This window comes from Phascolarctos cinereus, unplaced genomic scaffold, assembly GCF_003287225.1.
Source record: "Phascolarctos cinereus isolate Bilbo 61053 unplaced genomic scaffold, phaCin_HiC Scaffold_7;HRSCAF=346, whole genome shotgun sequence".
NCBI classification, from domain to species: domain Eukaryota; kingdom Metazoa; phylum Chordata; class Mammalia; order Diprotodontia; family Phascolarctidae; genus Phascolarctos; species Phascolarctos cinereus.
The window spans coordinates 171,759,803-171,782,438 of record NW_027556180.1 but is presented as its reverse complement, the minus strand read 5'-3'; the positions used below and the strand labels follow the sequence as shown (position 1 = coordinate 171,782,438).

The window sequence follows — 22,636 nt, the reverse complement described above, 5'->3', positions numbered from 1 at the left end:
GTGGGTTCATTTTATATCCGCAACTTTGCTGAAGTTGTTAAGTATTTCCTAGTTTTTTAGCTGATTCTCTTGAATTCTCTAAGTACACCATCATATCACCTGCAAAAGGTGATAGTTTTGTTTCCTTGTTGCCTGTTCTTCAATTTCTTTTTCTTCCCTTCTTGCTATGGGTAGCAGTTCTAGTGCAGTATTGAATAATAGTGGTTATAATGGGTACCCTTGCTTCACCCCTGATTGTACTGGGAAGGCTTCGAGCTTATTCCCATTATAGAAAATGCTTGCTGATGGCTTTGGATAGATACTACTCATCATTTTCAGGAAAGCTCCATTTATTCCTATGCTTTCTAGTCTTTTAATAGAAATGAATGTTGTATTTTGTCAAAAGGTTTTTCTTCAGCTATTGCGATAATCATGATTTCTGTTGGTTTTGTTATTGATATGGTTAATTATGCTGATAGTTTTCCTGATGTTGAACCAGCTCTGCATTCGTGGTAAAAATCTCACCTGTTCGTAGTATATGATCTTTGTGGTATGTTGTTGTAATCTCTTTGCTAGTATTTTATTTAAAATTTTTGTATCAATATTAATTAGGAAATTGTTCTATAGCTTTTTTACTCTGTTTTGGCTCTTTCTGGTTTAAGTATCAGCACCATATTTGTGTTGTAAAAGGAATTTGGTAGGATTCCTTCTTAGCCTATTTTTCTGAATAGTTTCTATAGCATAGGTATTAATTGTTCTTTAAATGTTTGGTAGAATTCACTTGTGAATGCATCTGGCCCTGGGAATTTTTGATTAGGGAGCTCATTTATAGCTTTCTTCTTCTAAGATAGGGTTTGCTCATTTTGCCAGTCTATTTCTTGACTTTCAACTTTATGTTAAAGTTGGGCTTTGCCAAGCTTCATGATTTTCATGCTGTTGTTTTTAAAGCTGGTTCGGGGGGGGGGGGTCTGTAAATTTTTGGTGCTTCCAAGGTCATACCAAGGAGAGGTACGATCTTCTGGTGCTCTCCTGGCCTGTGCTCTGGTCTTTACCCAGGAAGGGACTTTGTTCCCCTCTGGAGCTCCTCTTGGCTTTGGAGCTTCGACCAGGTCCTCTGCTCTCCTGCAGCCATAAGTGCTAATGCTTCTTTCTGGGTCCAAGCCTTGCTTCTGTCACTATCTGTAATAGTTAGCATTTATACAATGCTTTTGGGTTGATAAAGCAAGTTACAAATGTTAATTCTTTTTATCCTCACAACAACTGTATGAAATAGGTGCTATTAATATCCCCATTTTATAGGTTGGGACTTGGGACAGAGGTCAAGAGACTTCCCAGGGCCACACAACTACGAATATCTGAAGCTGAATTTGAACTGGGGACTTTCTGACTTCGGGTCCAGTGTACTGTGTACCTAGCTGCCTCTTTTGCAAGTTATCTAACCTCTCTGAACTTATAAAAACATCACCCTGTAGGGATATTGATGCTTGTATTATTGACATTTCAGGCTTATTTAAGGAAAGCATTTTGGGAACTGTCAAGCTTGAGGGAAGTTTGAGCTGTTATCATTATTATTATTTCATTTTGTCACAATATAAGCTACAACAATAACTCTAATAGTTATAGACTAATAGTCTTTAAGAACTACAATTTTTGTATATTTCCTTAGTGAAATAATATCCATTCTCCAAAACTACAGAATTAATATAACAAAAGAAAAGCAACGAAATGTGTGTGTGGAAAGTAATCCAACATTGAACTAACAGGGAAAGATAGGACAATCAGCTCAAAATAATTTCATCTCTTCAAGGTCAGGCATTCGGTTTAATGTCTGTAGTACACCTGTTGCTATCATAAAATGAAACTTTATCAAAGTTATTGCTTGTCCCACATAACTCACACACACACATCTAGTAGGGGCTTGGCACTTGGAGGGGCCTTGCCACCTCTAACACAGGCTGCATTAAATCTCCTGGAGGACTCAGAGATATCCTAAATCTGGACAGAATTGACTCTGGTACCACATAGTAGGCGGTACAGTTTAATTATCAAGGAAATGCAAAATATCTCATTGTCTGAAATGTTCTGTCCGGATAGGACAGAAATGAAGCATTTGAATCTGCCTTTCTGATGGAGAGTTAGGCACGCCCCATGTCTTAAGTATGGAGCCAGCCCCATAATTTTCTTGGCAACATTTCTCTTGTATGTTTCCTTCTACTCAGTTATTCCTCCTTCTCCCCTTCCCAGTTCTGCAGGTGGAAAAGGGGAGAAGGTAGCTGTCTGCATGATAAACGATGTGTGTACCAGTCTGTGCATGCAGAGTTCCCCAAGTGTTTTGTAGGTGGCAGTACGTGTTACCTGCATGTACTGGTGATGTTTAGTAGTTCTGCCTGTAGCAGACAAGTAGGAATCCTTTACCAAAATCACGGGTAACATTGGTGCGCGTTGTGGGATGCTCTGAATTCAAGAGTTCTTTAGCTCTGAAATTTAGAACATTTGACAAAAAAATGTTCTGTTGGAGTAACAATAATAATGATACCTCATGCGCATATAATACCTAATAGTTTACAAAGTACTTTCATTTACAACAGTCCTTTAAGGTAGAGATAGCAAAAAGAAAATTATCCCCAATTAATAGGCACACCTTTAGTTTTCACTTCATTGTCTCCACAGAAAGAGCTGCTGTAAATATTTTTGTATGTATAGGTCTTCCCTTTTCTTTTTCTTTAACCTCTTTTGGGGCATAGGCATAGTGATATGATATTGCTGAGTCACAAACGTTTTTAATTAAAAATATATTTTCCTATTTTACAATGTTTGTTTTTGTTTTATGTTGCTGGGTTTTTGTTTGTTTGTTTTGGCCAGAGAAACTTGTTTTAGGAGAATAGGATTATAGATTTTGAACTGGAAGGGAACCCAGAGATCATCTAGTCCAATACCATCCCCCTTCTCCCCACCCCCATATTGCAAATGAAGAAACTGAGATCCATAGAGAGGCTAAGTAGCTAGTAAATGTCAGAGGTGAAATTTGAACCCAGGCCATCCTGATTCCAAGTACACTCTGTCCAGGACATCATACTCCCTTTTTATTTCCTGGGCAGCTGTGACTAGCTGGCTGCCACAGGTGAGGAAACCAAAGATCCAAAGGGTTAAGCAGTTTGTCCAAGGTCACAGAGCTAATTAGCAGTAGAATAAGGACTCACACTTGAGTGTCTCAGATAGAGCTCTTTCCACTACATGATGGCATTTACATTGTAATGTTCAAAGGTAAATAGAAGGTGGCAGGGGAAAAGATAAATATAGAGTGTCTTATAAATCTTAGCAAAAAAGTGACTTTACTTCCCTTAATTCAGTGTAAGAGCTTTGCGCTGATTCATATGAAAGCAGTATTTATGTAGCAAGAAGTCATTAGAATATGCCTCATGACATATATCCAACTATGCCATGAATCAAATCCTGCCCCTTGCAATCTAAGAACCACATACTGTTAGTTATCCTATACTGCAGGCATTTGGCCCTGTGCCCCTAAGCCATCATAATAAAGAGGAAAAAGGAGAAAAAATCCAAAATAGCAACAACAGAAAACATGTCAGTGAATCTAGCTTCTTGCCTCCATTTTAGGATTCTGAGGGAAAGATGTTGAAACTGTTTGTACCATTTTTAATCACTTGTGGCCTTGCTGGTAGACAGTACAGTAGCAAACAGTTATAAAGGATATGCTGCTTCTGTAAAGTCTAAAAACAGCTCTGGGGCTCCCTGTCCTTGGAAACTTGCTATGTCATCCAGGGGAAGGCATGGTAGCTGCAATAGCAGCCTTTTTACCTCAAGCTAGTTGAACCTGATAAACTGCAGGCCTGACTACACCCTCATTAATATTCTGGTTTGGGAGTATTTCTCTCTCTGTCTCTCTCTCTCTCTCCATCTGACTCTGTCTCTCTGCCTGCTTGTCTGTCTGTCTCTGTCTGTCTTGGTCTGTCTGTTTCTCTCCATCTCTCCATCTGCCTGTCTGTCTGTCTCCTCCCCTCCCTCCCAACCCGCCCCCCAACTGCCCCAGCATGGCTAAGTGAAAAGAACACATTAATGATAAGCCTCAGATAATTATTGTCTTTAGTTGGTATGACATGTATGAAGTACCTTTAATCTTGGAGAACTGGAAAGGGTTTTAAATCAACTTAATTAATTAAAAAAACTCCACCAAACTGGGGAGTAGATTGTAACTATGTTATAACAATGAACATTCTCAAGAAGCATGACAGAAGACTGGAGAAAATCATTATCTTACAATATGATGGAAAAAAAAACCCAATATGATGAGGAGTATTTGCAAATACTGGGTGTTCCCAAAGTATGACTGATTTGATTTTGCTAAATAAAAGTACTGCCCTTTTGAAGGGGACAGTAAGTTGTCTGACCCACTGATCAGTGTGACATCAGCAGGGAATGGGACAGAATTCACTTTATCTTCTTTGTAAGGAGGTAGCTATTGATGTAATACAAGGCTAATACTGCCCCTGACTTGTTCTTTGACCTTGGACCACTATTAAGTTGTCTTTATAGTTGGATTTTTCCTTCTAAAGTGTGATTAAAAATGTTTGCTTCCTGCTTGCTTCTAGCAGAGTGTCCAAGATGAACAAGATTAGCATTCCCAAAGCTTTGATATCATCAAATGAAAGGGACTCTCCAGAAGTATCTGAAGAACTTGATTTTCATGGATTACCAGCAGCATTTGCCACATAAGCCAAAGGAAAAAAAAAAAGACTCATGTCCACTTATGGAAGGACTCAAAGTATGCAGCTTCTGGTTGAGGGGGAGGGAAAAAAGAGAAAATTCACATTTCTTAGAAGCCCACACCCTCCTCAATTGTAGAGAATCAAAACATTTGTCTGACTTTTTCTTTATCTGAATTTCTTTTAGATAATTCCCCCTTAGTTTCAAAGCTAGACCTATACCAAATGCCAGGTGTTCTTCACAGACAGTACTGCTGTTCCTTTCCCTGGTTTATGCATGGCAGGAGACTGAAGGAGATCTCCAGGCCATATGGCTCTTCCTTCCAGTCCTCTAACAAATGAGATACCAGATTGTACATTTTCATCATATTATATAGTATTTTTTCTTTTGCTAATTCAAGGATCTCAGATTTCATCCATATGAGTACTCCCTCCATCAGCGAAAATCACCCCCTTCCATTCCTGTTTGCAGCTAAATTAAGATCAACTTGGTTAAGTTGCCAATCCTTGAAAAAATAAGTGCCTCACCTTATCACCAACTTTCTATTGATGAGGCCCTCTGAACTTACCTGGATTGGTCTTCAGACAACAAAGGTGCCATTAAAAAAAAATCAGGCCTGCACTTGAAGCCCTTCTTTTTTGGTTGAAAGGCCCTCTCAGAACTTTCACTTCTTTGGCCAAGTTTTTAAGAACCTCTACTTTATGGTGACATATCAAAGTAGGAAACAGTGGAAGGATTCAAGATTTCTTAAAATGTACAGTACCTCCAAAATGATTTTGAACTTGGAACTCTATTACCTTTGCTCATGGATGAAGAAGAGAAAAAGATAATGCAAGTCAGTGAGTTAATGGACAGGCATACTATAGTGGAAAGAGCTGGGCACTTGAGTTCTAGTTTCTCTTTTTCCATTGGCTAGCAATATGACCTTGGATTATGGTGACATTCTCCAGATGATCCTGTTTGTGGATGGCATTCTACTTCTTGCATCAAGTACCATTATGTTAATAGTGCTCAAAAGAATTTGGATTAATGATCCACACAGGAAAATCCAAATGGATAAAGAATGCTTAATGCCCCAACTATTAGATGTAGTTAGATGGGTAACCTGTGGCCTGCAAACTTGGGGGATGTGTGTGTATATTTCAATATCATTGATTTCCTATGTATTATATTTTATGCATTTAAAGACATTATTCTTAGAAGGAGTCCATGGGCTTGGTCAGACTGTCAAAGGAGTCCATGGCACAAAAAAAGTCGAGAACCCCTGCCATAGTGGTTGTCTATCAATTGATATCTCTTGCATAGGCACTGCAAATGGACAGTGGCTTAGGGCCACAATTGAATAGGCTAAATAGGAAAAGGAGAGTGGGCAAGATTGCCTTTAGGAAATTTCTAAGTCCTTTTAATGACCCCCTGAAATTTTTCCCTAAAACAAAAAAGCCACTTAAAAATATTTTATTGATTTCTTGTTTTTACATTTCCTGAATTTGCAACTCTATCTGTCCCCCTCTCAGCCAGAGAACTAGCCCTTTTAACCAAAAAAATGAGAGAAAGACAGAGAGACAGAGAGAAAGGGAGAGGAGAGGAGAGAGAAAAATTCAGCAAAACCCATCTGCACATTAAAAAAAAAAATCTAACAACCTGTGCAGTGTTCCACAGCTATGAACTACCATCTCTAGAAAAGAGCAATATCTCTTGCTTATATCTTCTTTGGAGCCAGCCAGGGCATTACAGTTTTGCAACGTTTAGATAAAATTGTTTTGTGCTTGCTTTTTGTTCCATTTACATTATTGCAGTCATTATGTATATTGCTTTTCTGACTCCTTTTACTTCACTCTGTAGCAGTTGATGTAAGTCTTTCTATGCTTCTCTGGGTTAATCTGTCATTTCTTATAGCAGAGTAACATTCCATTATATTCATGTACTACAATTTCTTTAGCCATTCCCCAGTTGATGATGTCTTATCTTCCTAATACCAATATTTTTTTCACCTGAGAGCCTATTAATACTGAAAAAGGTGACCAAGAGAACATTTATATCCCTGATTTACAGGCCTGTAGTCCCATCTATATACAGTTTTAGTGAACATAACTTTTACATGCTTCAGGGGCACCCTAGATGAAGGTTTTAAATAGAAATAGACAAGAGATATTTCATATGTTTACTACCACACAATCAACTGAAATATGTGAGAATACAAGATCCTACTGTGTTTATTGATTTTTAGAAAACATTTGACTGAGCAAAATGCCACCTTCTGACAAGTTGTCTCCCATTCTTACATCAAAATAATCAAAATTTCTTGAAAACTATAACAATGGATATCTTGTTCAGTACTCCAGTCATTAAAAGTAAGGCATAAGGCATGGAGATGCTTGCATGAGACCTTTGGAATTGTGATGGATTAGCTTATTGATCAGAATTACTAAATGGATTATCTTTATAATATTACTGTTTCTGTGTTCTTTATTCTCCTGGTTCTGCTCACTTCTCTTTTCATCAGTTCATACAGGTCTTCTTAGGTTTTTCTGAAACCATCTCTTGCATCCTTTTTTATAGCACAGTAGTCTTCCATCCATATAATTAATTCTGCCTGCCAGACCAGTACTAGTTCCACTATTCTATATTGCTTTGATTACAGCATCATTTAGCCTGGCATCATAACCTACCTTTTAGAGGCACAGAAAGTGAAGAATGGAGGAGAGGCTTGTAGCTCACAATTGTGAAGTATGGTAGTGATTGAGTCAAGCTCTGGAATTTAGAGTTGCTGAGTTTCTTATCTGATCAGTTTACCTAGCTCTGAAACCTGTTTCCTGTATTAGCCAATTCCTGGTTCAAGAAGTTAGCTGCTCATTTTTTCTGAAGATCAAAATACTAGAACTTTCAGAGCAAGGTCTCTGGGGAAAGGACCTTCAATGGAATCTTTATATACCTTTCCCAGAATTCAGCACAGATTAGAAACCTAAAATACACCTGCCTTTTTCCACTGAGTCCCCACTTTCCACCCCTAAACTGGTCTTTTTAAAAGTTGTTTCTTGATTTCACAGGTGCCATCTAACTGACAATCTCTCTTTTTCTGTTATTCAACCAATTTGATTCAAAGAAAACACAAAGCTTAGAGCCTAGCAGGACATTAATAAGGGTTTATTGATTGATTGATTGATTCAGGCAAGAAAAACAAGAGATTTTCTCCCTCTCTCTTCCCCTTTTCCTTGTGGCTGTTTTGTTCTGAAAACAGACTTTCTTCTGATTGGCATATTGTTATCTTGCCATCCTCTGACTTGACCATTGCCTTTGAAGAATTGAGCAGCTTCTAGAAAGAGTTGCCCACACTCTTCCCAGAAGTAGGTTTTATCTTATTTCTGGCAACCTGTTTCTTTATTGCTTATCTTTATGTTTTTTGTGACCCCTTGGGGATCTAAAGAGAAAAATAAGAAATTAAATTCACTAAGCCCTACCCAATTTCTGGAGCTATAGCTATAGATCTGTCCAGGTCCACAATTAAGTTTTAGGCAAGACCTGCACTCTGTGTCTTCCTAGCTTGGCAGGCAGAGAATTGGCTTGCTGGTGGACACTTAACTGGGAGTACAAAAAGCAGGGAGGTGGGAAGGGGTTTTCTATCCCTTCATTTATTTAAAAAAGGAGGGAATTGTTTTGGCATCAGAGGTGCAAATGCTAAGCTTTTTTTTTTCGTTCTTACGGTATAGTGTGGATATTTCATCATCTATCTCATCATCATCATCCTCATACAGTAATGAGAGTCAGCCGAGGAGCCAGGAAGACCTGAGTTCAGTTCCCATCTTTGATATATAATTACTGTGTGTCCCTGGACAAGTCACTTAACCTCAGTGCCCTAGGCAACTCTAAGACTTAATTGCAGAGAAAGTGCAAACCTGCATTGGTGGAGAGAGTTTCCCCACTTGGGAGTTCTCTGCATCAAAGAAATCTTATCCCCTACTATTATTTATTTTTCTCTCTACCTGTGATTACATTGTTGAAGGAAACCATGCAGATCCCTTGTGTATTTATAGTCTCAGAGAACTGTCTGGCGCCTGGGAGGTCATATGGACAGTATGTGTCAGAGGGAAGACTTTCTGGATTATGGTTACAAAAAAATCTCAGCAGTTCCTGCCACAATGTGGCTTTTCCCAAGCTTGTCAGATTTGGGGTGTTTCGTTTTACTTTCTAACATTCCAGTTTGTGGTGTCTGATGAGTCATCCTGATTTCTGTCTGGGGAGTTAATCTGCTGACTTGAAGTTTGGCCTTTAGCAAAAGCCACTTTTGTTTTGATAGAGAACAGAACCTGTAGTGACCCAGATAAAGAGAAGAAAGTGGGCCCCCTGCCCTCCTTTCTTTCAGTTTGTTTGGGTGAAACTGTGAAGTTTGACCACATCACTGGGAAGAGGAAGTATGGTATAGTGGAAAGAGCATTGCATTTGAAGTCAGAAAGCCTGGGTTCAAATCCTCGCTAAGCCACTTCACACTTGTGTTAACCTTGGACAACTCATCTTGCCTCTTTAGTGCTTAATTTCCTTTTGCGTAAAATGAGGAATCTAGTTGAACTGATCACTACAATCTCTTTTATCTCTAAATCTCATAACTTTATAAGAAATAAATCAAAGTTCATTTTAACCCATTAAAAAAGTTGAATTTGTATAATCATCATCATTACCATCATCATTATTGCATTTGACCATAAAAATGTGCCAAATCCAGTCACAGCAATGATCTGTCCAGCATTCAGCCTGTGACAAGAGCTGGGAAATAAGTTTCTTTGGAAAGGTATTGTAGTTGTCTCCTGTAATTTCATCCTCATAGTTAGGAAGTACTTCAGAACATCCCTACATCCCTTCCACATACCATAAAGAATGTAGTATGCCTCAGCCAGGCTGTTCTACTCATTTTTCTTTGAATAAACTTTTCCATTTTTGTGTTTTTAATCACACCATTCTCCTTCTTTGAATGTTTTCCTCTTGCTTCTTTATTTAGACAAATCCAAGCCCATCTTTCAGGACCCAGTTTACATTCTCTATTCTTCATGGAACCTTCATCCCATTACAATCTCTCCTTTTTTCTGAACTCCAAAGGCAGTTGTTATCTATACCACTCATTTGGCACTTACTCTATACTTTCTTGTATTTTTAAAATGTAATATATCTTATTTTGTCAACTAGATTTGTAAGTTCCTTGAGGAAAGGGATTGCATACTTCATATTTCTTTGTATTCCTCAGTCATAATAATAGTAATAATAATTATTATTGCTAGCATTTATATAGTGTTTCAATAGTATTTTTTCCCAATTACATATAAAGACCAATTTAACATTCATTTAAAAATTTTTTTGAGTTACAAATTTTTTCTCTTTTTCTCTCATGTTCCCTGTCCCTAAGATAGTAAGCAATTTGATATAGATTATATATGTGCAACCATGTAAAACATATTTCTGTATTAGTCGTGTTGTGAAAGAAGAAACGACCAAAAGGAAAAAAAAACACACAAAAAAACCAAAGGTGAAAATAATATGCTTCAGTCTGCATTCAGACTCCAACAGTTCTTTCTCTAGATGTGAATAGCGTTTTTCCTCATGAGTCCTTTGGGATTGTCTTAGATCATTGTATTACAGAAAATAGCTAAGTCATTCACATATGATCATTGTACAATGTTGCTATTATTCTGTACAATGTTCTCTTGGTTCTGCTCATTTCACTTTGTATCAGTTTATGTAAGTCCAGATTTTTCCCCACTTCTTGTTTCTTATAGCATGGTAGTATTCAATTACGTTCATATATCACAACTCATTCAGCTATTCCCTAATTGATGGATATCCCTTCAATTTCCAATTCTTTGCCACCACAAAAAGAGTTGCTATTTATATAGTCTTTTAAGATTTGGAAAGCAACACACACAAAGTACATACATATATATTATATACATGAACATATATTACATACATATGTATTTTGTGTATATTAAATACATACACACACACACACACACACATATAATCTTCACAACAATCCTGTGAGATAATGCCATTACTATCCCCATTTTACAGGTGAGGAAATTATGACTAAGAGAGTTTAAATGAATTGCCCAAGGTCACGCAGCTAGTCAGTGCTTGAGGCAGGATTTGAACCTAGTTCTATCTTGACACCAAATTCAGTGCTTTACTGTAATACTTAATAAATATGTGATGATTACAGTCACAATTTTCATACATATAGAATAGCTGTAAATAAATTAAATTGAAGTTATTTGGATTTGAGATGAAGGCTGTCACACACATAAAGGACATAAACATGTCTTTAGCCCAGTGGAAAATCAGTGTACACGATCACTGGCTATGCTTTAGAAAAATTTTCTGCATGTATTTGTGTGAAACAGACAAAATATATACAGTGGGCACCAATGAAAAGGTGATGTTGGAAGAGAGATTTGGCCTGGACGCATTTGATTATTCTCTTCACTAAGACTTGGGGGGAATTTTTTTTGTCTGCCATCCTTTTACATTCATGTCTTTGGAAGAGTTGCAAAGATCCTTGTCGCTGTGATAGCATTATCTCTCCCCCGTGTGTCCTGCACCTGCCTACTCAGTTGTGGAGCCTGGGTTAAGTGTTCCTGTCTATTTTAATGCTTCATCACCCGACAAGCCAAACAAAGAAGTCTGGCAGATAACCTTGAAAACCATAGCTGAGCACTACCCCTCCCCCCTCTCTTCCCAGTCAGGAGCCAGCAGGTTGCTAACATGCTTCTTCTTGCCAACTTCACCTGTGATGCTGATTGTCAGAGAAGGAAGGAAATGCCTTCTTTCTATGCTGGCTTCTGTCTCGATAGAAGCACTGCAGAGCACAGTTTTGCCAAGTGAAGCCAATCGAGAAATTACCTTTTTCAGCTTCCAACAAGACCTTAAACCTGACAGAGATCACATTTGAAATTATTGAAGAAAAAAAAAAAGCTAAAGTACTATTGATTTACAGCCCTTTATGACTAAGAGTGTGAAAGCTTTGAGAAGTGGGGTGCTAAGTGGCAGAGTACTGGCCATGATAGTGATTATTATTATGATTGTAATTATTATTCGTATCTACATAATTCCTTCTTTGTCTAAGGATCTCAGAAGCATAGTTCCCCATTAGTTCATTCACTCCTTCACATATTGTGAAGGAGGTGCCTTCTGTATTCCCCATACTTAGGTCAGGAAAACCAAGTCACCAGGGAGTTCCCCAAGATCACAGGTAGAAAAAAAGAAAGTCAGAGTTAGACATCCAAACTTATCCAACTTTATATCCATAGAACCTTACTCCTTTTCCAGGATGAAATGGTGGAAATGTAAAAAAATTAATAAATAAAAAAGGATTTAAGGGGAAATCTGGGTTAATTAACTACAGTGGACACCTTCTAGACTTCAAAATCCCCCTTCCCTTATTTTTTAAGGGGGTGGGCAGAATGAGCTGTGTACAAAGGACTAGTGCTTAAAATCTATATAGGGTATCCCCAAAGCCTTAATGTAGTTTTAAGTTTAATAGGATTAAAACTTGTCTTAATAAGCTTAAAACTGCACCAAGTCTTTGGAGATACCTAGTATTCATTGCCATACATATTATATAAGATCCTAACACATAATATATTTCATAAAGAAAGTCTTCTAGACAAATGTAAATCATGTGTATGTCTCGCTGTATTTTAGGAACTTCCCACTATATTTTTGAAGTAAAGGAAAATTTAACTTGCTATATTCTGAGCCAGAAACAGTAAGAAAGCTTTTCACATAGCCGTACAGCTGTGTTATAATTGACTCATAAAACTGTTAGGGTGCTAATGAATTAACTCTCTACTGTGAGAACAGTGTGATTGACGCGCACACAGTTTTTATTCTGGTTTGTGCATTTTGCACACCAGATGGTATGGGGATTGATTTTTTCTTTCTCCCAAGACATCTTTATGTAACTGCAATCAGGAGCCAATCTTTGTTTTGAGTTAGAGAATAGAGCATTTCTCAAATTGGTTTTCATATGAGAGGGAATGAAACTGAGGAATTCTAATGGGTTAGCCAAATGTATTCTAAATGTTCTCTCTGTCTGTCTTGGAACAATGTTTTTATTTAGAAATGAGACTTGGGAAAAATTCCTCTATATTAGATACTTGTAGGTATTCTTGGCTATCAGACCCAAAAGCCCATTTTCTTTCAGAGCATCCATATTACATGGATGCATATCAATTATCCCCACTACCAATTTCCTGCAGCATCAACAAATGATAAATTGTTTCAGAGGAGCCAAAATAAGTTTGCATTTCTTGAAACCTTGAAGGATAACCCATCAATAACAGTAAAAGCATCTTCTATTTGCACGATACTTTGCAGTTTACTTTTAGATGCAGTATTTTGCTTGGTTCTTACAACATCCCTGTAAGGTAGACAGGGAAGTTTTATATCTCTAGTTTTGCAGTTAAGTGACTTGCCCAAACTTACATAGTTAATAAGTGGCAGATTTTGGTAAAAAAAAAATCTAGTCTTTCTTTCCATGAGCAGCTAGGTAGTGCATTGGATAGAGAGCACTGGGGCTTGGAGTCAGAAAAAAATTGAGTTCAAATCCACCCAAAGACACTAGCTATGTGACTCATCTTCCTGACTTCAAATCTGTCTTCAGATACTTACTGGGTATGTGACTCTGGGCAAGTCACTTAACCCTGCTTGCCTCAGTCTCCTCATCTGTAAAAATGAGCTGGAGAAGGAAATGGCAAATCACTCCAGCATCTTTGCCAAGAAAACCCCAAATGGGGTCACAAAGAGTTGTACACAAGTGAAAAAAGGTGAATGACAACTTTATCTGGACTAAGGTTACACAGAGACAGTGATGGAATCAGGGCTAGAACCTGGGTCTCTTCCTCTCAGGACATTTTTTTTCCTCATTATGCTATGCTGTCACCCATAGTTACATTCACCATATTACCAATCCAAAAATTGGACCACTTGGATCTGACAAAGGATATTCCATTTGCAAAGCCACATTAAAAGAACACTCTCTTTTCTCAAAATCAGGAATGCCTTGGAAAATGTGGGCCACACAGAGGCTATAATAGCTGTCTGAATCACTGCAAGGTGGGGATCTGTGTATTTTAGGCAACACAGCTCTCAAACATTGTGCTGGAACTTGACACGCCAGTGTTACTCCATACCTAGGTTCAAGCCAACATTCATGCTTCTTTCCCTGCCCCTGAATAGAAGAAAATGTCATTCATGTTACTACAGGGACACATGGATCACTCATTGAATAACATGCTGAAAGATTGCCCTTCCCCCTTCCTTTTGTTTCTTTTTGAAATATTTTTTGATTGAACTGACTGCAGAGCCTTTGAATAAAAACCCATTTTTGTCCCTGATTTTGAGTTTGGAAGAGCGAGCAGTTTCTTAGTGCCCTCATCAGAATTCTGATAATTCCGTATACCATACTCACTGTTGCTCCCAGTATCTGGGGAGGCAGTTTGAGAGGTAGCAGTATAGGGAGAAGGGTGCAAGGTAGAATTGCTGGCAGATTTTCCTTTAAAAGTTGGGATAATGGGAAAGGATTACAAAAAATTTTTGTTTGTTTTTGGTTTTTGTTTTTCTTTTTAACTGACAAACCTTACCTTCCTCTTACTATTCCATAACTTTGTATTGTTCGTAGGGTGGCAGTATATTCATTTGTACTTGTTTCTATGTCATTTATAAATATTGTCATGTCTTATTTAAAATTAGAATGTAAGATTCTCAAGGACAGAGACCGTCTCTTATTTCTTTCTTAAATCTTATTGTGTCTTATATCATGTTGTAGCATAATTTTCACCTTAAATAGGGATGAATAAAAATGTATAAACTGACAAGTTGGGGTTGCTTAAATTTATGAATTTCCAGGGTTTTCTTTAATTTCCATAATAAAATCTGTTTGATAGGTCAATAATTTCCTGCCCTTTTTACAAAAGGGAACATTAAGGCCCAGAGAAGCTACAGTAATTCTCTGGGATTACATAGCAAACTCATCATCAGTTCTTTACCTGAGTGATCCTTGTACCTCAATCCTATGTTTCCTGTTTTTGTTTTTCTCTCTCTTGATTCTCTCAGGGTTATTATTTTATTTTAAGCCCATCCTTACCATTGTTCCATTCAAGTTAGTAACATTTATTAAATGCCTGCTATGTGCCCCACACTGTATGAAGACACTCCCTGCCCTCAAGGAGCTCACAATCTAATGAGGGAAACAACTTGCAAACAAAAAAATATGCAAATCAAGCCAAACATAGGATAAAATAGGAAATAATTAAAAGAGGAAAGACTCTGGATTTAGGAGAGGTTGGGGAAGGCTTCTTGTAGAAGGTGGGATTTTAGATGGGATTTAAAAGAAGCCATCTAGATCAGCTGTTGGAGTTGAGGAGGGAGAGCTTTGGAGGCATGGGGGAATAGCCAAAGGAAATGCCTGGAGCCAAGAGATACAGTGTCCTGTTCATGAAATTGCCTAAAGACTGGAGTCACTGTAGGTATAAGTAAAGGTGTAAGAAGACTGGAAATGCAGGAGGAAGCTAGGTGACAAAGGGCTTTGGATACCAAAGCAAGCATTTTGTATTTGCTTCTGGAGACAATAGAGCACCATTGGAGATTATTGAGTCGGGGGAGAAAGTATATGATCAGACCTTCATTTTAGGAAATCACTTTGGTGGCTGAATGGAGGATAAATTGGAGGGAGGGGAAACAAGGCATTCAGACCCCCAGCTGGCTATTTCAGTGGTCCAGGCATGAGGTAATGAGAACCTATGTTAGAATGGTGGCAGTGGCAGTGGCAGAAGAGAGAAGGGGGCCTATTTGAGAGAGGTTGCAATGGTGAAAGTTGACAGGTCTTGGCAGCTGCTTAGATATGAAGGGTGAGAGATAGTCAGAGATCCTAGATTGTGAGCCTTGGGACCTGGAAGGATGGTAGCAGAGGGGAGGGTTCAAGGGGAAAGATAATGAGTTCTGTTTTGGACATACTGAGTTTTGGACATACAGTTTGAGATGTCTGAAGGATCTTTGGACTGAGCTCTCAACTCCTCATGTGTATTAAGGAACAAAGATTGCAAAAGAAAAGAGGATTACTTTGGGAATAAAATACAGACTCTTCTGTTGGGGATTTAAAGCTGCCTTTGATATGGCTCCAACATAGCTTTTCAGAATGATTTCATATTACTCTAGTCATTCCTAAGTTCTAGTCCAACTGGCCCACTTCCTGGTCCTCACCATGAAGGTCCATCTCTGCTCTCCTTTTATATAGGCTATCTCTATCACCTCTCTTCATACCTAGAATGTTCTCTTTCCTTAACTCCACCCATTCAAAGCTAAACTGAAGTTCTACTTCCTATATACCTCAGGCCTTTCCTAATCCCTTTAGTGATTAGCATCTCCATCCCTTCTCTTCCAAATTATTTTGTATTTACTTTGTCCATTTATTTATTTGTGTAGGTATTAAATATGTTTCTGGAAGGCAGGAACTGTTCTCATCTTTCTCTTTTTCTGCCTGGTACTCAGCGCAATGTGTATGGCACATAGTAGGTATTTTATGAGTGTTCATTGAATTGGAGGATTGGATTTTTTAAAAAGGAAATCTGTTTCTTTAAAAAGAGAGAAGGAGAAAATCTTCATATTCATGGTTAATGTAAAACCTGGCTTCTAAGGGATCAGTTTTTATGAGCTATGGAAAATACGATCTCTGGTTTCAAACATTTGAGATAAGGATTTAACCCAATAGGCCTTGGGGCATCTGATAAGTTGCATGTTCCAAACTGCATTTCCCCAGAAGAATATCTTCATTTCAACTACATTTAGCTAGAGAAGTCTTTTCTGTACACACATGTTGCCCTTCTAGTCACTTTGGCAAAACATGTGTTCTCCACTTGGCTCATATATGGCTTTACTTTCTCACTTGACAGGCTTAGCTTTAAATTTAAGATTTTTCAGGCTACCAAAAATATATCTGTGGAAGGTCATTCCAAATGGCAATTCCTTTTAATAGAGTCTCTTCCCACCAGGTTGTTAGGGTTTCAATGTGCTGTAGTCAGGACCTCTTCCTTGGGAGGTTCAAGACCTGAGCCTCATTCCTAGGGAGTTTGGGATGAGGCAGGTCATACTTTATGCTTCTTCCCTACTCTCCCACTTGCTTTTTCCCCACCACCAGCTCCCCCCGTTTTTATACATGTGAAATAAGTGTCTGATGACCTAAAAGGGGAAAAGGAGTCACAAAAGGGATAACCTAAGGAGCACCTGTGGCAGCAGGATTTGTTGTTGTTGACTTGTTTCAGTCATGTCTGACTATTCATGACCCCATGGCAAAGATACTGGAGTGGTTTGCCATTTCCTTCTCCCACTTCTCCCACTCATTTTACAGATAGGGGAACTGAGGTAAACAGAGTGAAGTGGCTTGTCCAGGGTCACACAACTAGTAAGTGTCTGAGGCTCGATGTAAACTCAGGAAGATGAGTCTTCCAGACTTCAGGCCTGGCACTCTATCAACTGCACCATCTGGCAATCTCATCATTTTTTGCCTAGGTGATCATAAAGGAGATTGACAGGACTGATTGTACTGTTCTTCTGGTCTTTCTAATCCATCTTTCACATAGCTGTTTCCCTACTCCCTAACCCCGACACCCCAAAAAAAGCAAAAATAAAAACCTCAACTTTTCCTATGGCACAGGCCTGACTATGCTACTTTCTCACTAAAAAACATTCAATGGCTCCCTGTTGCTTATAGGATAAAATAAAAACTCGTGATAGTTAAGGGCCTCTGCAACCTGACTCTAGTCAGTTTTTCCAGTCTTATTTCAAGTCATAGAACCATAGCTCTAAAAGCAGAAGAAATTTTGAAGGCCATCTAGTAAAACTCCCTTTTTTTACAGATGAAGAAACTGAGTCACAGGGCAGTAAAATGATTTGCCCAAGATCACAAGGTAGTAAATGGATTGACCCCAGGGTTCTTTCAGTAGTACCAATCTGTCTCTTTCCATTATTCCCTTCATGAACTCTATTTTCCACCCAAACCAGACTATTAAATGTCATCCTGCATTGATTTTTGCTTAGGTTACATACTCCATGAATGGAATCCTCTCCCACTCTGTTTAAAGTCTCTTCTTTAAAATGGCCTATTTCCTCTAGGAAGTTTTCCCTGATCCTCTCATACAAAAAAAAAAACCTGTCTCTTCATCAGTTTTTTTCTGGATCACTTTATGCAGATTTCTCTTTTGTGCTTCTCACATTCTGCCCTGTATTTGTATATATGTGACATCTCTCCTATTAGACTATAAGTTCCTTGAGAGCAACCACTATGTCTTTCTTCGTCTTTCTGTCTCCAGTGCTTGGCACAGAATAGGTGGTTGTTTTGGTGTTGCTTGAATTTAATATTTAGGCATAAATATTTCTCATTTGGAATTATAGAGTTTAAAACTAGGACTTTAGAGATGATCTTATCTGAGTTCTTCATTTTACAGGAGAGACAAACTATTTCCAGAGAGATTTAAAAGCTTATTCAAAGTCCCTATTTACTACAAAGATACTAAATAGAGCGAAGACTTGAATCTCCTTTCCCTGAATCCAAATCCGCTGCTATTTTCTCCTCCTTAATTCATTGCCAGGAGTGCAGGAGTTCAGGGTATCTTCCCAGATCACAGGGCTCTAGGGATGCTCTGATTATGTCTGACCCACCCCCATCCTAGTTATTGAATTTCAATGCCTTCACTTCCAGAAATAGATCTTGAGGAGCTACTCAGTATATTTGATACGTAAGAGTAGTAGGTTCCTGAACCTTGATGGGAAGTACTTCCTTCCTTAGATAGAAAGAAGTAGAAGAAACAGAAGTGACATAAGAGAAAAACCTGTAAGACCTGAGTTTCAATCTAGACTATATCGCTTCTTATCTATGTGACTCTGGGTAAATCTCTGAGTCTCAGACCTGGGCTCTATACAATTGGAAAATTTGAAATAAATATTTGGTAAGCTTTAAAGTACCATAATAATGTAAATTATTTTCTAGTAACTCAGGGAAAAGTGTGTTGCCCTGCTTAGCTTTCTCAGTATTGAAACAATGCCCTACCATCCTTTTCTTTATTTAGAGGTGTATGATTAGATGTCTTTTTCAGAGAAGAGAGCAGCTAGACTAAGGCTAACATCATGGTTGCCTTGGATAGCAATGAAGTGGGATTTGAATTGAGCGTTGATATTGTTGAGTTGGAAGAGTCCTTAGAGAACATGCAATGCAATACATATAATATTTGATCAAGACACTTCTACAACACATCTCTAAGTTGTATCAATACATCTACATCGTATCTATGAGGAGTCATTGAGCCTTTGCTCAAAGATCTGCATAATATTCCAGTGCCATCTGTTCTGCCTGTGAACTGTTAGAAATATAATTTGCCTCTTCAAAACATCCACCCATTGTTCCAGATTGCTCTATAGTGCTAAGCAGAGCAAGCCTAATCCCTCTTTCACCTGAGACCACTTCTAAAACTGGAAGACAAAAAGAAAGGAAAGAATATTTTGGAAGTGCTTTGTTATTAAGTACCTACTATGTACCAGGCACGTTACTGAACACTTTACAGATGTGACCTCATTTGATCCTCACAATAATCCAGGGAGGTAGATGCTACTGTTATGACTCCTATCTAATATTTGAGGACACGGAGGCAGATCGAGGTTAAATGACTTCCCTAGGGTCACACAGCTCAGTCATTTCAGTCATTTCCAGCTCTTTATGACTCCCTTGAGCTTTTTTTTTTTGGCAAAGATAGGACAATTTGCCATTTCTCCAGCTCATTTTACAAATGAGGAAACTGAGGCAAATAGGGTTAAGTGACTTGCCCCGAGTCACACAGATCGTAAGTGTCTGAGGCTAGATTTGAACTCAGGAAGATAAGTCCTTCCTGCTTTTAGGCCTAGCACTCTGTGCACTCACCTATCTGCCTCCAAAGCTAGAGAAGTTTTCTTTTGATGTGTCTTTTTTCACTCCATGTACCTTATCTGTCCAGTATTTCCTCGCTAGGGTAACCCACCATCCAGGCCTGCTTCTTAAAAAAAAACTTTTTCCTTGCTGAAATGCATATATCATTCAGGCCTCTCTTCTCTGAGGTGTCACTTGCAAACTCTATAATGAAATCCATGCTGATGGCTACTAAAATTCATTTATCCTTACGACTGGATAAGACAATTGCATTTTAGTATGGAGTCTTTTAGAAATGATGCCTTAAAACTAAAAGAGTAACTCCGAGGGTAAGTATGTCAGACAACCTGGCAAGAGGTAGGAAACCACTTTGGGCAAATTTCAGTGGGGCAGATGAAATTTGGGGCAATCTTTAGAACATACTTTAGCTGCTCAATTATATGGAAGGCTGAATCTCTTTTGGGGGACTCAGAAGGCTTATAATTCTCTGTGCCTTTTGGCTCAGTCTAGAAGGGAAACAGTTCTACTCTTGTGCAAAATCTTTGAACTCTTCCAGTCCGTGTTTTTGTCATATTCTCTTTTCAAATGCAAGGAGAATTACCCCAGGGTGATAATTAAAATATGTAAGTAACCCTTTGAGGGTGTTTGGGGCTTTATTTTTCACTACTTGGATACTTTAATGTATCTGTTATTTCATCAATGGGAAAAGGCTGTTCATTGATGAAGATCGCAAATGGGATTGTTGTCATAAAATCCCAAAGAGGGAAATCCAGTGAGCTGGGAGAGCTTCCGCCAGGGTTTTGTTTTTGATGTATTTTTGTTTTTTTAGAATTTCATGAATAAAGAGGGAAGGTTGGAGGAAAGGAACAAGCATCTATTAGGCACTTACCATGTCAATTATATTTAATTATATAATTTAATTGTATTTTAATCTGGTTGGGGAGCACTCTAGAATTCTGGCTTTGGCAGGAATTATGCAACTTGCTAGTATATGTCAGGGGTGGGATTTGAACCTAATGCTTCCTGGTTTCAAGGGCAGCTCTTTATACATTACACTGACCTACCTTTTTGCATCAACAAAGTAAAATACAAGGAAATTTCATATAGGGAGGCATGTGGGATGGGAGAAAGAATAAGACAGTCAGGAGAGATCTCGTGTAGCAGGAGGTACTTGTGCTGATCTTTAAAGCTAGGAATTCTAAGAAGTGGAAACAAAGAAAGAACATTCCAGGCATGGGGTACAGCCTAGGCAAAAGTACAGTGTCTGGAGATTGAATATCATTCATTTGGATAACAATCACTAAGTAGATTGTTAATAGAAATGGAACTGATTACCAGTTTCTCTTATTCTCAGAGGAAGGCTGCTCTGATAGGGAGGTGAAAAATCTTCAATTATAGGCCAAAGTACAAAATGTTTTGTTTAATATTTCTGGGGTATTGAGTGTGGGTGGGTGTGGGTGGGTGGGCAGGCGGGAGGTTAGAGAGGAAGGAAAATGTAATAAAACTCCCAAACCAGGAAGAAGACTGTGTTCTATAGTAATACTGCCAGGACATCCTTGTACCATGCCATTATATATATATAAGAAAGCATATTAAGTTTGATAAATCAACTTGAGGTGTCTGATTTTCTTTCCCCTGTGGTTTGTATTCTGTAGAATAAAATCCATGCCTACTCATCCTCTGGAAAACATCCTTCCTCTCTTACCAAAGTGTTTTGCAATTCTTGGCCGATCCAGGCATTCTTGCTCATGCTTGACCTCCAGGAAGAAACAGTCATAGCACAGACAGAGTCATAGATTAATTGACTGGACTGAGCTTGTTTCCCTCCACAGGCCCCTGCCCCAGGCCTGGAAGGAGTTCAGAGACCCTTATTTCCTAACCCAGCTCATGTATTCTCCCCTTCCTGTGGTCTGAAGAATACCTGAACCCAACCAAAGAAAGGGAGGTAGATGAAGCTTTGCCATAGGTAGTCCTCACGTGAGGCTTTAGTTGAGTCTTAGGTCCTTGTTCTAATTATCTTTTCTTTTTCCTTTCCCTTCTTTCTTCAGAGTTCTAGAGTGCCAAGGCCTCCCAATAGTGAACGGACAGTGTGACCCTTATGCCACAGTTACTTTAGCAGGACCATACAGGCAAGTGTGATTCAGAAAGTCTGCCTCTGAGGGGCTTGATTTGGTTGAACTGGTGCCGGTAAGTTGGTGGGTATAACCTAGCACTGTGTTATGATGATGAGTGACCTTATCCAGAAAGAAAAGATGCCAGAAAAGGCTCTGAGGTGGGATATACAATTTTGCATTCCCTTTGTTTCTTTGATTTCTTTAAAATTGCACTTAAAAAAATCTTTATATTCTTCACATCAAGTATTATTTTTGGCTCAGTAAAAGTTCCTAATTTGCATACCATCTGGAGTTAACAGAGAAATAGAAATATTTATAAGATAAATAAGGACATGGAACTACTTGTGCATTTAATAGCTCAGCACAAAGCCTGAGAGGTTTTTGTTTAACAGTGTTGTTACTTCCTTCTCAACCCTCTTTACTTTCTTTCTTTTTCTTCCTTTCTTTCTTTCTTTTTTTAAACAGATCAGAAGCAAAAAAGACTAAAGTGAAAAAGAAGACCAACAATCCCCATTTCGATGAAGTGTTTTATTTCGAGGTTGGTATTTTAGTGGAATGAGTGGCAAGTTGAAATGCTACATGGCACAGTGTCCACCACTCAAGTCTTCCCGTTGCTGTGTTGGAGCATAGAAGTGGTCCTGGGTTTTCAAAGGTGATGCCAGGAATGCATGAGCCTCAATGGGTCCTGCTGAGTTGGAAGGGCTTCAACAATTGGCTGGGCAAGGCACCGTATGTTTGTCATCTGAGTACTGACCAGCTTAGCTAGGTTGGGAGAGAGCCATCAGCACCAAAAGGCTGGCCACAAGGGGATGAATTTGCTCAGCAATGGCACTTTGTGCAGTTGTCTGTTAAATACCAGGGAAGCGGTGTTAGTGAAAGGGAT

General features: G+C 38.6%; 1 protein-coding gene across 2 annotated transcripts in view; it reads left to right on the top strand.

Moving 5' to 3' along the window:
- Positions 1 to 22,636, top strand: part of RASA3 (RAS p21 protein activator 3) — a 289,853-nt gene that overhangs the window by 194,507 nt on the left and 72,710 nt on the right. For both annotated transcript variants that reach the window (XM_020965141.2, XM_020965140.2), the window contains exons 6-7: positions 21,688 to 21,768; positions 22,219 to 22,291. In XM_020965141.2, the coding sequence (XP_020820800.1) occupies positions 21,688 to 21,768; positions 22,219 to 22,291 (154 nt within the window). The remainder of the gene's footprint in view (positions 1 to 21,687; positions 21,769 to 22,218; positions 22,292 to 22,636) is intronic.